We start from the raw sequence: 16,491 nt of genomic DNA on the forward strand, positions 1-16,491 counted from the left end.
TATTTCAATTTTATGTGATATAGAAAAACTTTCGATAAAATAAGGGGGCTCTCTAAGATTTCAATCTGAGGTACAAATTTGGACTGGTGTATTCCTGTAATAAATACATAAGTAAAATCCTACTTTATGTGTCAAATGACGCCTTTCAGTGGACTTGGACGTCAGCGTGTCATTGCAAATGAGTCCACAAGGCGGAGACTGACGTAGGCGGCGACGTCTCTCCTGGTAGGTCGAAGAAGAGAAGGGGGCGGGACTTCTGGCAACACAACCAACATGTCAACAACATGCCGGAATCCTGCAGAGAAACACAAACTGAAGACAAGGGAAGACAAGGGCCACAAACACAGCGGCAAAACACGGCGTCACACAACATCGTGGCTACTATCTCTCAATTTGCAGATGATAATCTCACACTTGTGCGGGTAGGAGCCTCCTGAACGCGGAAGTCGTACAATCTGATTGGTCCATTGGTGTGAGGACAAGCCGGTCACAACATTAGACACACTCGTGCAGTGTAAAAAGATCCAAACACAAAAAATTAATTTAACAATATTTAGTTTTTTAGATTGTACGCTCCATTCCTTCCTTCCCTTTAACGCAACTTTCTGCATACTGTTTTTGATGACATTGTTACCATCATAACCCATCTCTTGTCTCACACACAGAGTTTAAGTGGTGGGCTCGCTCTTACCGGGGTGATTCTAATAGCAAGGAGCATCAAATTGGTAAGAGTTCAAACACACAACAGCTTCCCATGCAGGGAAACACGCAAAGTCTTTTGGAATCCAGACCATATGTGCTCTGATGGTCTAGATCACCAAATTCCAAGCAGTATCTGAGATCCCCGCTCGTTTTGTGGAGAACAACATCAGCCTCCGCGGGAGAGTTCATTCCGTCAAGGAGCAAAGCCTCCAAGTGGAGCACGTACCCATCTACCTGCCGCTGCTGTCACCTCTACTTACAAAACACAAAGGTCACGCGCATGACATGACAACCCCCTCCGTCAATATAACGGGTCACAAACACCGGTAAAAGCAAATCATCAAGATTGCTTAATGTAGGAACACCAGCTTCCTCTTCTAATGTCACTTTGACATTTGTTGTGCCTTTTAAGCAGGTCGATTATCAAATCATGGCGAGCGTTACCGTGGTAAGTGTCCAGTTCATGCGCTTCAATGCGTTCATCTTGTCTGGTCAGGTGTGTCCACGTCAACCTTGCTGGTGAACCTTGCCGGTGTGGATCTGACCGCTGACGGCAGGTTATGGCTGCAGAGGAACGTCCGTCCCTCTCAGACAGTGTGGTTGAAACTGATCAGTCGACAGGAAGACACGTTGCACTGTTTTGTGGCACACAGTAAGGTGAAGAAGACCCCCCTCCGTTAAATGACCCAATGTTTGAGCTCATTGTCCTCTCCTTGTTGTCCAGCAGGGGGCGTCATGGGCTCGCTCCATGAACGAAGAGGCCCTGAGACTGGGTCTGGCCCGCAGGGCTCCTATCAACGGGCTTTCCCCGGACACTCGCATATTCTGGCGTCTGCACAAGCGTCTGCACAGGGCAGAGGTCAAAGCTGAGAAGAAGCGTCTGGGTTTTTGGAAGGAGGAGAGCCGATGGGAGAGGGCCGTCAAGGCTGTATTCAAACTGATACGGAGAATCTTTGGGAGGACCTGATTTGTTGAACATTTAGATTTTTCCGAGAACATTTTCTCGTATTATTTGCTGCAAATTGTTGCTTGTATCTCGTAACAACTTACACGCTTGTATCTCAAGGCGCCATTGTATCCTTAACTTTTTGTGCCTAATGTTTGTGTGTCTCTGGATACTACATGGTCCACTTGCCCCTCCTATGAGATCACTGTTGCTATAGAGCCACTAAATGTGAAACACAAAGCCGACTCAGGGCAATATTGGCCTTGCTCAAACCCCATGGGAACTTTGTGTGTGTCTGTGGGGAGAAGAAAAAAAAAAGGGGGGGGGGGGGCGGGGGAATCCTAATAGATGCATTAGCGCTGAAACACGAGAAGGAAACGATGGCCACAAACTGATGTGTTTTGCTTAATGAGAGTGATCGCTAACAAGCAGAGCAAATTTTCTGTCTAAATGTGTTTACAAAATGACACCATGCTTCTGCAAATGGAGACCACAGTGAGTTGTGTCCCGTGAGGGTGCACCTAAGCACTCAATCCCAATGGGCACACAAGGAGATTAGAGGAGGAGGAGGGTCACGAGGGTGGGGGGATTTTTGGGTAGCCAAGCACAAAAGACCAGAGAGGAGGAGTCACCGGGATAAGGGAGAGGGGGCAGAAGGGGGTGTGAGTAGCAAGGAAAGAGGGAGTGTGGGAGGGGGGCGTTGATGAATCAACCGGGACCTTCCTTTGTTGTGCAAATGTCGCGAGTGACTGTTAAAGGCCGGAGAGGCTCGCCCATTGGCTGGATGGGTTTAAAATTGTAAGGTGCATCTGTGGGCTGCCAGACTTTGAACTGTCACTCCGAAAGCGGTGGGAGGGAAACCACGGTCCAGATCCAAAAATGGCAGACCAAAAAGAGGTTGGAAACGTGTGGACAAAAGTATTGGGACGCGTGAACGTTACACCTACAGGATGAACGAATAAACACAATTATCTTAAAAAATGATTACTGTGTTTTTTTTCTTCTCTATCAGTCCACTCCGCTTTCTCCACTCCATGTTTTCCGAGTCACGAGTGTTCCCACTCCAGGAGGAGCAGTGTTTGAATAAGGCACCATGCTTGAGGTTGTGGTGGTGGCTGCTACCTTGCCCACACACACCAGTAAAGTCTTTCGGAATAAGCTTCACATGTGACGGCAAAACACCATCCACAGATTTTTTTTTTGACAGTTGTGATCTACTCACCATGGATGGATAACCTCAGGATGGAGTGCTCTGCTGAGGGTGTCAGGACTTTGTGAGGGAAGCTGTCAAGAGCTGGAACAAGTAAGATAAAGAATGCATGACATTTACTTTATGACTGGACATTTGGGATTTGAATAATATCCACACATAATTAGTTTGAAGGCCAGTGTGCCTATTTTGTATCATAATTGAGTGAATCAGAGAGAAGAATTAATTTGATACATTGTTGTGATTCTTTCAGTAGGCCTAAACGATGCAATTGTTTTTTTTTTTTGTTTTTTCCACAAATTAACGGTTGACTGTTGAGATCACATGTGGCTTGTCTTTGGCCATTGTGCCTCAACAGCAAAGATTTTCTGCTGCAGGGCAGTTTAACAAAGGCCTTTATTACACTCAGCCGGTAGCCATCCCAGAGAGAAGACGCGGGGGCACTCCCCCAGCCACAGAGACCCAACTGAGTCCTTGGGGAGTTTGATTGGAGCGGACTCTGTAGTTGGATGGATGAGGGAGAATGAAAGTGACAGGAAACAGGCAGAGGTTTAAAGTAAAATCATTCCGACATCATTTTTGAAACATACTCAAGTGAGTCAATGTCGTCATCCAGCCACGTGCACTGGCAAGTAGGGGTGTGCAACCTGTGGCCCGTGGGCCAAGTTTGAAATCGAAATAGTGAGGAGAAAAATTACGCTGGTTAACGTAAAATTTTATTCACAGACGGCTTTATGTCAACCTAAACATATTTTTGACAGATTTTTTTTTCCAAGCACAATTTTTTTCTGATATTTTCAAATGTTTTTGTTTCTAAGTTTGACATTTTAAAATCTTGAAATATTTGTTTTATATACATTATAATTTATAGCTTTGGTGTTTCAGGAATAAATTCCACCTGTTGCTAACCAAAAATAAACTTGAAAAATGTACTTGCATATTTGATTATTATTATTATTGACCAGTTTAGTTTTCAAAATATTTCAACCCTGCAAAATATAATGAAATAATATGACTAAAAGATTTATTTGTGTTAATAATATAAATATTTTTTAGTCATATTTTGTATTCTCCACCCGAGACCTTACGCATGCATGTGTGTGTGTGTGCGTGCGATGGAATGTTTCAGCCGTAAATTGACTCCCTTGTTGTGATGTGAGCGAACTATTGTGAGCAGTATATCAGTTTGCTGGTTTAGAGTTGTAGGAGGCGTAACGCGAGCCGCTGCATGTGGGCGCTCTCGACTCTCATGAATAACTCAGGCTCCGCAACCCATGTTGGGACCGAATGACCGTATTTATTTCGAGGGAGAAAATAAAACATGACAAGTGAGTTCACGTGATTGCATAAGTGTGCACACCCTCATTACTTGGGCTGTTCTCATTACAAAACAACTGATTGAATTAAAACTTGATTAATTTATTTTAGTTGTCAGTGCATACAGTCCAAGGTAACGATTGAGATGCTCAACTAAAGTCTGATGAGATTTACATGATGTCACACATGATTTGAACTCCAAGTTTGCTTCAACTCTAATTTAAAGCAGCACCTTTGTTGCTTTGTTTTAACGGCTCTAAATGGAGAACTTTGGACCCGGCTATTTATAATTGACTTTATTCCCCTCTGCACTTCCTTGTACTTAAATTTATGTCACTTTGTGGCTGCTAAGCTTCTGAGATGGCTATCTGGACGCTCTGTAATGTGACTCTGACCCCTCCGTAACCTCGCTGCTTCTTCCAGGTTTGCTCTGTCCCCTTATCAGGTCAAAGAGCTCCGGGAAGCAAACCTGGCTTGGCCTTTTTCATTCTATCTTGCCCTTGACAGCTTTACAATAGGATACTCCGAATGAATGAAAAATGGCTGACATTTGCTTAATTTGCAAATAACAGCTGGTGGCATAAAATGAAGTGTGCTGGCTTTGTGACATGTGTTAGAATGGGAGGGACAGATGCCGCTTCTTTTGTGTCTGCATTTATTAGGTCATTGTTTCAATGCATGACCGTAATGGGCCATTTGGGCTTTTGTGGATGTGACATGCAACCTTTGAATTCCCATCGGCGTGTATTTGCAAGACAATGGTGACTTCAAAAGACAGTGATCAATTGTAAACAAGCACTTTTAATGAGGTCAAACATCCACTATGAGTTAATCCTAAAGTGTGTTTAACATATTTTTGATCTATGTGAATTTATTATAGCTAGTAGTTTTTCCTGACCAATCACAGCGCACATGAAAACAATCACACTCTCATTCATCGACTAATTTAGACATTAATGAACCTAACATGCATAATTTTGAAATGTGGGAGGTTTTCTTAGAAAATGTACTGTATATTCAATGTTTATCAGCATTTTTTGAAAAATTAATAGATTTTTTTTTTTTGCTCCATTTATATATATTATATTATATATATATTTTTTTAGTTGAGATTTTCTCCATGTTGCACGAATGAATGGTGGCGGTCGACTGTATAATATAAAACATTAAATAATTACATTTGTGACACACACACACATTGCGCTTAGTGGACAGTCAAAGGAAAGCACTTGACCTTTGCCCTCTTTGAGCAGACTTCCTCTCGGTTCAGGAGACTCCAGACGCTAATAACTCACTCGCAGACTCTTCGGCCTTTTAGATCTCCAGTGTGTTTGTGCTCAGTGTGTGAACGGGGGAAGTAGTACATCACAGCAGGACAGACAGGCGACAGGTGGCGAATGAAAGGTGATCAGAAGCATCTACAGTGATGGAAAAAGAGGAGCAACATGAGAGTTGACATAAACGACAACATATGCTAAGAGTGGCATGTGGAAAATCAGCGTCAATCAAGACATGTAGACCCCCGATGGCCTTTTAGCTGTCCCTGTCAGTCATTTATTATATCTGCATATTATGTTCTCACTGCCAGATCATTTGTAACTAACATCTTCTACTTGATTGTCCTTTTTTTGAGGTGGTTTCACGTGTCATCATGAGCGCCTGGGTGGTGAACAGAAAAGGGGAGCCGCAGTACCGCCGCCATTTTCTGACCAATAACAGCGTCTCGCAAGGTAAAAACCACTGCCGGCTACTGTTAGAAATTATGTTGAATTATTATTATTGTTCCTATTATTTTGATGTGTCTGGGATTAGGTTTCTAATGGAGCGTCACTCATTTTGGTGTGTACCAGGCCCAAATCATGTCACTCATATCTAAAAAAAAAAAAACTGAATATGACAAAGTTTTCCATTCATCATATTTTTTAAATCCATTTTGCGTGAAGTTTTCAGGATTTTGTGGTTCTTAAACAATTGCCGCACGCATGGATGCAAATCACTCCACATGTTGTCAAAATAATAAATTTACATAAACATACAGCACAACAGCGGCAGTTACAGTCGGACCCGCTCAGTCTACTAACTTCCGGGTACAAACGTCACACACTGTCCATGTTATACGCAAAAGGATACATTGTACAACAATAACCGTATGTATCATATTATCAAATAATAATTAACTCAGAGTACCAGCAGTATTGCGAGTTGTGATCATCATCATTTCAACATCGTTACTCACCTGTAACACACAGCACAACAGAGGCAGTTACAGTCAGACCCGGCGAAACTCCCGCGCAGTCTACTAACTTCCGGGTACAGAGGACCCCCGTAGTTGTCCTAGGTGCCTTATTTAAATCCCCAGATACCGTATTTAAATCCCCAGGTGCCTTATTTAAATCCCACTGATACAATACAGTACTATTTGCAAATAACGTGTTCAGAAACATATTCACAAAGTAATTTAAAAAATAATTAACATGGTGGGTGAGTATGAATGTCCATCCAAATGTCCCAAAAAACACCTGACTTTTCAATAAAATCTTAGTGAATTCTTCGATTACATGGTGCACATCACAAAATGAACAGTAGAGGGCGCCGTCTCTCCACTTTTTGCGTGTTTACGTCTGCTTGATGGCAGGTCACACACATCATAATAAATCAGCATCATTTGAAGCTATTTAGACTGAATTGTGAGCGTTGCTCACAAATCTGTTGCAAATATCTGACGCTTTGCTGCATACAAAATAACTCGATGCTAATCAAGTAGTATGTGTTGATGGTTTAGCGTGGAATGTGGAAAATGCAGCTTATAAATAAACGATAATGCAGGTATTTTTTAAATAATAAATCCGCCGATAAAGAAAATGAAAGGCAAGGCAATGATTGTGAGAAAGTCTGCAGGGTCGGTGTCGGTAGCATGTACACACACGTGCACACGCATACACCAAACGCACGCGCACACACAGAAGTGAGCGGTCACGTTCAGATGGCTTTTTTTTCTTCCAGACTGCACTAATCGATTTACCGACGACCTCTGCGGCTGACTTTTCGTCTTTAAACACAACTCTGTCTGCACCACATTAATATGTGTGTGTGTCTATGTGACTTTATAATTGTTCCACTGCATCCAATCCTAAATTAAATGGCTTTAATGTGAACTATGCCGTGACCGAGACTAATGTAGAGGATTCCCAAATAGGAACACTTTCATCAGGGTAATGTCTCCGGGATACGCGCGCGCGCGCACTCACGCACGCGCGAACACGCACTTCCAAATCGCCAAATAAAGGCAGGGGGGAGACATGCAGGGGGAAGACACAACATCACCAAAAAATGGGTCACTGTTTTGGCGCATTGGTTTTTTATTGTAAAAAAAAAAAAAAAAATCAAAATAGTATAGAGTGACTCACTCACTCACTCACTCACTCACTCACTCACTCACTCACTCACTCACTCACTCACTCACTCACTCACTCACTCACTCACTCACTCACTCACTCACTCACTCACTCACTCACTCACTCACTCACTCCCCCGCCCCAATGGACCCCCGATGCGATCCCAACCTGAATGATGGGAGACATCCAAGTGTGTATTCTTGCGCATCTTCTATCGTCCTTTTTAACACGCACGCGCAGGCACACACGTTCTCACACACGCACTCACGCACTCGTGGGTCCGTGGAGCGTGTGAGAAATCGGCTTACACGCGCTGAGGAGGGGATGTGCGCGCGCGCGCTGTCTGTGGATGTGAGCCCACACCGCACACAGGAGCCAGGTGTCCAGAAGCTCGGTTTCCTTATTGTTTATTATTTTATTATGATATAGAAAAAATGACCAAATCATAATTTGAACCGCTACCAGACATGGGGGACTAGTGGCGTGCTTTTTAAATTTTTTTAAATAACCAGTTAATACAATGCGCGACAATAATGGACCTTAAAGCGCATGGAGGGATCTCGTGAGAGAACTCAATGGCAGAACTTGAAGTTTGCAGGAATCTCAGTTTGGAAAGGGGTAAGTCAACAGTCTTGTGATTCTGATTCATAAGATTCAAGTGAGTCATGTCGTTCCAGATGTGCGTAAACTCTCCATTGCGCACGCATAGCGATGGAAGCCTTGCGCTGTTTTGACTGTTGCTGCGAGTTTGAATTACATAACATGCAACAATGCGACGTCAACTAATGCTGGCAAAATATATGGCAAAAAAACGTCCCTTTGGTGCGTGCGTGTCACTAGGGGGCAGGAAAGCCTCAAATTGTCCGCCCACAGGGAGCAGTAAATGATGTTCGAGACTCATTGCTGCATTTTTAGAAGGGGAGGAGGGGGTGTCACGTGACTCATTTCATCATTTAGGACAATAATATAGAGGCTGATCTTTTTTGGCGTGGTCTCTCTTTCATTCTGTTGTTATTCCAAGGATGGGAGTAGAAAGTCTTATCATCCCCCCCCCACGCGCCAGAAATGGCTTTCCCGTGTAAAATATGCTTGTAAAATGTGTCTCCTCCTCCATTCTGATGATGATGATGATGAATCTCAGCACGTTGCCGCTCTCTCTCGTCGAGCTCTGCGTTGCCCCGGGCCAGAGAAAACAACGAAAAGACACCAGGGGATCGCGCGCATCCTCTCTTTCTCGTCTCCTCGCCTCTCGTCTCCTCTTTTGAGTGAATTTCTTTCTGTTCCGCTTCCGTGTGTTGAATAATGCAAACACCAACCAACAGCTGGCATTTAATAATCCATCCGACTATATTTTTCTCCATACCGTGGCAGCTCTAAGGTTTGAACAGAAGGGATTGCTTTCAAAATAATGGAATGACTCATACACCATTACTTTTATGAACAGCAGGTGATGTTTGAAGCCAACAGGCCGCAACATATCGCCCCAAATACATCATCATCAATAAATACAAACGAAGCATTTCCATGAGGAAACTCATCACAATTAAAATCCAATGCACGATCCACCTGTTTGAATGAGGGCACTTGTGCTTTGACATCCCCCCTCACTTCATAATAACCCACCCGGAAACTCGGCCCTGCTTATTAACACATCTCAGTCTCCCATCCACGCCTCTTCTCGTGCTCCTGAAGATCAGTCAGTTTGCTTGACAGAGCGGCTGCGCTGCCAAAGATACTATATCTCAATGTGCTCACACAGCCTCACCGTCTTGGCGAGGAAGAAAGAGCAAAAGCTCACAGGGGAAGTCAGCATCAGTCTGTGCTGACACACACACACATGCACGCACAAGTACACACGCCATAATGAAGACTTCAGTTCTCTCACTTTGATGTCAGAACTCCTTCACTCATTGGAGCCCCCCCACCAATGCTGCAGCACAGTCGGTATACACATATTATCATGCTGCAATAGTCACGTGTTTTTATTTTTCTTATTTTGCGGACTCCCAAGGGAAACCTAGCAACTCATTTGTAGGATGGCGACGTGAGCCCTTCCTAATTAGCAGAAGTGTGTGTGTGTGTGTGTGTGTGTGTATGTGTGTGTGTATGTTTCGCAACCTTTCACGTCGCAAATGATTGTCAAAAATTAATTTTTTGTTGTTGACGAAAACAAGACTGACAAAATCAAAATGTCAGCTTATGTTTAAATAAAAGTACATCTGCATCTAATACTCAACAATGAACAGCTCCAAAGACTGAATTTTTGATTTGAGCGGTCTAACCAACACATTTTTTTTAAATCAGGGAGCTGTCCATGGTTGAAACACGAGTCAATGTGAAGCTAAGTCGTGTGCTACTATTAAAAAAGTCTTCCAGTTCCATTTAAAAAGTGAGCAGCAACATTTTGAACATATGAGGGAAGAATTAAAACACTCCAGAGACCAGATTAAAAAATAGAGGGCTACATTTGGATTCCCGCTCTAATATTAACTCATAATGACGCAGAATGATCAAATCAGTACGAAAATAGAAAAAAAATGAGTCATCAGCTTTATACTGATATATTGGGGATTCCATCACTGAATATCAACAACTCGATTTGAACTCATTCACTCCCATTGACAACTATACACGTCAAATATTCATTTTAACAAAGCTGGCTTTGCACAAGTTAAGACGTCTGACATGTTTGTTGAGTACCTTTTATCAAATGCAATTTTGAAACACCTGGGACTTTTGTTTTTTGCTATGCTAGCTCTCATAATATCTGAATGGAAAAACACCAAAGCAGAACCCTCGGTGTTTCCCCGTGTTTATCCTGACAGAAATCATTTGCGTGTGTAACGGACAGATGGGTGACCTCACATATCCCACATGATTATCCCGGTACATTATCATGGCTGTTATGTCACACGGCGGGTTGTTATTGCTCCGGTTGACCTTCTAAGTGCAGTAGACTAGTCCATGTGCGCATTTGCTTCAGCTTTATCATCATCTGCTCAACAATAGCACTTTAACTGGCACAACCTGAGCTTCAGTCAAGGAGGTGGGAGGATGGAGAGGAGAGTGGATGACCAAGAGGAAGGCGTGTGTGTGTGTGTGTGTTCCGGGAAGGAGATGAAGGTGCTGACACACATCAGAGGATGAGGGGAAAGCAGCGGGAGCTCCTCAGCCTCTGTTTGTGCGTTGCGGCAAGGATGCTCGTGTGAAGTGTCCATCAAGCCACAGGCGGCGCAACTGACTGCTGGTATTACTTTTTGGACAACTTTTTTTGGGGTTGTAAACTTTTTTTTTCTGAGGAGGGAACAAAATGGAGGAAATCTATTTTTCACTCTTTGGTCCCAGCGCATACAAAGGAGCAGCTTCGTTAATTGGCGGCTCTGTGGAGAAATCGGCGGTGTTAACCGTTGCGACTTTGCTGGCGCGCAATGTCGAGAATGTTGGAGGCAACCTGGCTGCACCCCCAAAATGCAGATTAACGCTTATAGGTGAGCATGTTAAAATCTCGTTTTGTTCTTTCTGTAATTGTGTACACTCGTGGGTCAAATCTGGATTATTCTGTTGTTCATTTTACTGTGCTGTTTCTAATATTTTGCTTCCCTCATTGAGCTATACATCGAACGGTTAAAAATATTGTAATATTCTGATGTATTTTAAAAAAATGAGTAAGAAAAATGTAATTAGAAATAAAAATACATCATATATTATTCATATAAATATAAATATAAAAATTCAGACAAAAAATAGAATAAATAAAATACAATAAAAATAGAAGACAAAAAAAATGTATTTATTTATTTATTATAAATACACGATTTAATCAAAAATAGATATTTTAAACAAATGGCAGAAAAATTGGGCCTAGAAGCTAAAGCTAAAAGTAGCTCCAGATTTCTGAGCTGTCAGGGCTTTTTTGAAACAATCGCAAACGTTGCAATATTATAATTCAAGGCTTTTGCATTTGATTGCATCACACCGTCCATGTGTCTAACATCCGGCCGCTCACTTGATATTTCGTTTGCTGTCTGCTTCGCTCCAGTCGGATTTAACAGTGTGTATGGTTGCTGACAAACATGTTGCATATTGATAATGTGTTCGGCATGCTGCTGCCGCTACTATTTAAAACAGTAAAGGAAGAAACAGAAGCTCATGTTTATGCATTGGCAGAATCCCCACGACGACGGCGCGGCTCTCGCTTCCCGCCATCTTTGATCCTGCGTGAGGTGAAAAGACGGACGCTCATTAGTTGTGCTGGCTGATTTGACGTCTGCCATCTGTCATGGACATATTTTAAGCTATTTGTCTGTCTGTCAAAGTGGATGGATTAAAAACAAGGTAGCGAAACTTCAAGTTGGAAAGTTGGAAAGGCTGAACTTTGACCCCAGGTCTCCATTGGTTGATGGAGGTTTTAGTTCACGTTATGGAAAAAAAAAAAAGTGAGATTTCACTTTAGTGAGCATCCAAAAGATTTTATTGTGATCCCAAATGATGCTAATTGTGTGTGCTAAGGTGACACGGCTAATGTGATCTTCTTTGTGTGGATCAGAGAGAGGACAAGCTTTGTTCGATCACATCAATGCAATCCGTTCTCTTATTAAAATACGTTTGAATTTGCCGCTTCAAAGCTTTCATGTGTTATTTACTCCCAGGGTCGGTAAAAGTCGTCTAATGTCCATACGACCGATGTCGACATTAGACATCAAGATGGCAAACTGTCTGCACATGTTCAATGCGTACATTCTCTTTCATCTTCCCCCAAAAATATTTAAAAACAGAGAAAATTTTACCGTTCTCCAGCGATGGCAATTCGTTTTTGCCCCCACCGATGTTACATAATTGAACTCGTGCGGTTTATAGCCTGAAACCAACCGAGATACGACACCCAGAAGAATACGTCGTCTCTCTCTCTCTCTCTGGATCCGGAGACTTTAGATTGTAGATCAATAACACGACATTTTCACTTTGACCGCGGTTAGGAGCCATCTGTTAATGAAGCCGCGGGCTTGAGAAGATTGAACGAGATAAATAACGCACACTCCGCCTATTTCCTTGTCTCTGATTAATTCCTTTTGTGTGTCTGTGTCTTCATCATCCGATTATTTTCCTAAAGGCTTCTAACCATTAGCCGCCCAATATTGTTTTAGCTGATGGAAGATAGCCACGCTAATGCAAATATTTGACTCGTTTGTGCAGTTTGCTTTCTTATAAAATCTTAAATGGGTGATCTTATCTCTTTGAGGACTTTTCTACCAAAGTGGTTGTTTCCACATGGTCCACATAAAGTACCTCAGACATTTTTATCCAAAGAAACACCCCAGTTACATAATACAGACTATGGCTCTTGAAGTATCACCATACTCTTATCAGTCTTCCCACTGCACCATTCTGTTTATTTTTTAATTTATTCTTTTGGAACCTATCCTCTGTTTTTGTGCTCAGGCCAACACGATAAGAGTATTAACTTGGCGCCAACCATTGGAATCTTGTTGTTTTAATTTCATAGATGGTGTTTTGTCGTTAGCGTCTGTTTCATTGGTGGTCCTTCAATACACCTTTTGGAGTTTTTAATTTTTTTAAAAAGTACTATTGAATGCGTTTGTTTACGTAACATGCGTTCTGAACTGTGTACATAGACGACTCTTTATCATCATCTTTTTTTTAAATGATTTGCTGCCATCCTGTGGTGTTCATATGCAATTACAAACGAGTACATACCGAATGCATATACTGTACTGTATCTTTCGGCGATGCCGCTATAGGTGCTACTGTTTTGGTTAGCAACAGTCGGTTTAGCCGAACTGCCTCAAACAGAATTATCCGTTGGATGCACAGGTGTACCTAAAAAAAACATTCGCTCCTTCCAATGTATTGAATGAAGCTGAGACGTTTTGCTTCCTCCTGCCCGGCGAGGCTTGGATGTTCTTCCTGTGCATCAATGACTCTGTGTCTCGCTTCTATGAGCTGCTTTCAGGGCTTCCTCTCAGTGGCGAGATAGATGGCCTTGTGTCCACACACAGCAGCGTCTCTGTGTGAGCGTCACACTCTGACCTTGCCCACGTGGAGTGAGACCAATTAAAAGACAAATAAAGAACACACACCTGCTCCTTTTGTGTCTTACATCATCACTCTTGTTTTTTTTTTCTCATTTTAGTTTGATAAAAATACATATGTGTTTGTTTCTTTCCAGTGGAGCGATGCATGAGTGTGATGCAGTCCGGGACACAGATGGTGAAGCTGAAGGCAGCATCCAAAGGGCTTGTGAGGCTCTTTTACCTGGATGAGCATCGCTCCTGCATCCGCTGGAAGCCATCACGCAAGAGCGAGAAAGCCAAAAGTACGTTTGCATAACACACGCTCGGACGAACGTACATGGCACAGTCGGGGTAGAGTATTTAAAAGGGGATTTAAAAATAAAAAAAAGGAAAAAAAATACATAAAAGAAATGGAAAGAAAATGAAATAAAAATGAAATAATAACCAAAATAACAAATTAAATTAAAAATTAAATCATGTAAAAAAGAAAATTACTAAAATATATGTAATAAGTGATGTCATCCTCTTATTCCACCTTAAATGGCTGACAAGTTGTGTGTGTGTGTGTGTGAGTGATCTTCATTGCTTCCATCCAAGAGGATTATTTTTTTCTCTTCAACATCAACCCACAGAGACGCCTATGGATGTGTACAAACATGTTGAAAAATGACACTGTTTGCCACTGTCAGCGTTCGATAAGCCTCTTAAATATGTCTACTAGGCGCCGTTATGAAACACACACTCGTGCCCTGTCCGCTCCAAAAATGTGTGTGTGGGATGTAAAATGATGCGGCCATATTGTTACTGTCAGCCAAGATGGAATTTTGGAGATGAGAATTTGCTAGGGGAGGGGTCGGGGGTGGGGGAATCGTTCCACAATGGATGGTGACAAAAACATTTTGGCTCAAAATCAAATCAAGGAGCTTTATAGGGTGCATCCAATATGGCCGAACAATAAAAAAATAATGGATTTGAATTCATTTTTTTTCCTTTCTATAATCAGGCCAAGTGGAGGGGACAGTTACACAGCCAATTGTGATTATTTAGCGTGATTAGATAAATCGTCTTAATTTTTTTTTTTTTACCTTCCCTCTTCCTTCCCGCCAGTCACCATCGACTCTCTGTACAAAGTGACAGAGGGCGTTCAGTCGGACATCTTTCACCGGCATCCCGAGGGCAGCTTGGACCCGGCGTGCTGCTTCACCGTCTACCATGGCAACCACATGGAGTCACTGGACCTGGTCACGTCCAACTCGGACGAAGCTCGGACTTGGGTGACGGGCCTCCGTTACCTGATGGCCGGCATCAGTGACGAGGACTCTCTCGCCAAACGGCAGCGCACCCACGACCAATATCCTTTTTACGTCAATTTATCTGAGATTTTTTGATCGTCGATAGGTGCTGCTGTTTTGGTTAGCAATAGATTTCAAATATATTTGCACAAATCTCCTTAACGTGCGTGTGAGGTGACGTGGATGAAGCAGACGTTTGAGGAAGCCGATAAGAACGGTGACGGCCTGCTGAACATAGACGAGATCTACCAACTCCTCCACAAGCTCAACGTCAATCTCCCGAGGAGGAAAGTCAAGCAAATGTTCCAGGTGTGAGAAAAAAACACAACCTCATTCTATAAAATTCGGAGTCAGTGTACCTAATAAAATGACCTGGCTATGGACCATTATCAGATTAAATATTGACAGTTCTAGGTCAATATGCTCACATTTCTTTCGGGTGTGGCGGTACGTTCAACACGCATGAACGATTTTATGGTTTTAGGTGAGATAAAAAGTTTTATGTGAGGGGAAAAAGGCGAAAAGTTGTCGAAGAGTGTTAATTTTTAAAGGTGAAGTCACACTAGGCTAATGTCAAAGCTCCACGTGGGACATTAGTGATGTTTCTGAAGAGGATCACGCAGTGCTGCAGTGCAATGTTAATGACCATCAATGTCTCACTTTATTAGGAACTCAAGCGGAACGCCTAACAGATCATTGCGCTTTTCGTCATCGGTATTTTTTTTTTCCCGACAGTCTTCAATGATTTGTGACATCACTTTGGCTTGGCGGTTTAAAAGCTTTACTTCTTGCCTGAAAAAAAAAAAATATATATATGATGGCATCAAAATAATTTATTGCCCAGTAATGAGAGGAACGAGGATGCTTCCATTTAGATCCTCACCAAAATGATTTTTATTTCACGGAAACCAGATGAAGAATTTCTTCCTATTTTCCCATAAAGCTCGGTAAATATGTCATGCCGAAGGCCTAAACATTTTTGTAGAAGGCCATCATGTGAATTCTCTCGGCGAGCTCATTCAGGGTTGTCGTGCGATGGAGGGATTAGCCGCCGTTATTAGATCTCCCGCCCCGTGAGATCCAGGTGATATGAGGCGGTCGGCGGCGGCGGCGAGCTGTCATCGAAGGTGGCGGACTGGAACGAGCAATGAGGCGAACTGAGGCTGTCCTCGGGCAGCGTGCGTGGTGATATGAAAGGAAATCTTGCACTCAAATAGTTATTATACACACAGAAAAGGTGTGTTCTCTATGGTTGACATTTGTGAAAAGGGCAGAATGTCGATCAAATTGATTTCATACACTGAAAATAAGGGTTTTCCAAACTGAGGGTTGGGGCCCACAATGGGTCCCTGAATTAATTTTTCAAGGACGCTCAGTAGAATTCATTTAAAAAAGAAAAATTGAGGCTGAAGGATACAAAGTGATTTTTTGCCGATAACGGCAAGCTTGTTGGTGATTATGTTCTCGTTTTGAAAAAATTTAGACATATCTGGAAAGGTTAAAAAAAAAAAAATCTATTAATTTATTGTAAAAATTTGGACTTGCTGCTACTTGACTAACCTAGCATAACCTTGAAACATTTGACCGACGTGACTTT

General features: G+C 42.4%; 2 protein-coding genes across 7 annotated transcripts in view; both read left to right on the forward strand.

The window, feature by feature from the left end:
• The first annotated feature begins 221 nt into the window (after positions 1–221).
• miso1 (mitochondrial inner membrane subdomain organizer 1) lies at positions 222–2,629 on the forward strand. 2 transcript variants are annotated; one of them, XM_088380070.1, is made up of 5 exons: positions 222–422; positions 666–725; positions 814–973; positions 1,199–1,359; positions 1,427–2,629. In XM_088380070.1, exons 1-5 carry the CDS (start codon positions 285–287, stop codon positions 1,667–1,669), a joined length of 762 nt encoding a protein of 253 aa, XP_088236196.1. In that variant the 5' UTR covers positions 222–284; the 3' UTR covers positions 1,670–2,629. The 2 variants fall into 2 exon arrangements, with proteins under 2 accessions (XP_088236196.1, XP_088236197.1); XM_088380071.1 differs by having other exon boundaries at positions 226–422; positions 1,430–2,629.
• Positions 2,630–2,697: 68 nt separating this feature from the next.
• plch1 (phospholipase C, eta 1) overlaps positions 2,698–16,491 on the forward strand; it is a 30,387-nt gene continuing 16,593 nt past the window's right edge. For 2 of the 5 annotated variants that reach the window (XM_088380064.1, XM_088380065.1), the window contains exons 1-4: positions 10,698–11,058; positions 13,758–13,904; positions 14,710–14,953; positions 15,074–15,203. In XM_088380064.1, the coding sequence (XP_088236190.1) occupies positions 10,881–11,058; positions 13,758–13,904; positions 14,710–14,953; positions 15,074–15,203 (699 nt within the window). In that variant the 5' untranslated portion in view covers positions 10,698–10,880. Of the gene's footprint in view, positions 2,952–5,808; positions 5,906–7,828; positions 8,189–10,697; positions 11,059–13,757; positions 13,905–14,709; positions 14,954–15,073; positions 15,204–16,491 lie in introns of those variants that run through there. The other 3 variants (XM_088380066.1, XM_088380068.1, XM_088380067.1) reach the window with 3 other exon arrangements.

This window comes from Syngnathus floridae, chromosome 7 (assembly GCF_059516105.1).
Source record: "Syngnathus floridae isolate MCC-2025c chromosome 7, RoL_Sflo_1.0, whole genome shotgun sequence".
NCBI classification, from domain to species: Eukaryota; Metazoa; Chordata; class Actinopteri; order Syngnathiformes; family Syngnathidae; genus Syngnathus; species Syngnathus floridae.

Coding starts and splice junctions, on each gene's coding strand:
- miso1 (XM_088380070.1), top strand. CDS start 285: ATGCCGGAATCCTGCAGAGAAACACAAACTGAAGACAAGGGAAGACAA. Junction 726..813: donor TAGCAAGGAGCATCAAATTG/GTAAGAGTTCAA, acceptor CTGATGGTCTAG/ATCACCAAATTCCAAGCAGT. Junction 1,360..1,426: donor GTTTTGTGGCACACAGTAAG/GTGAAGAAGACC, acceptor CTTGTTGTCCAG/CAGGGGGCGTCATGGGCTCG.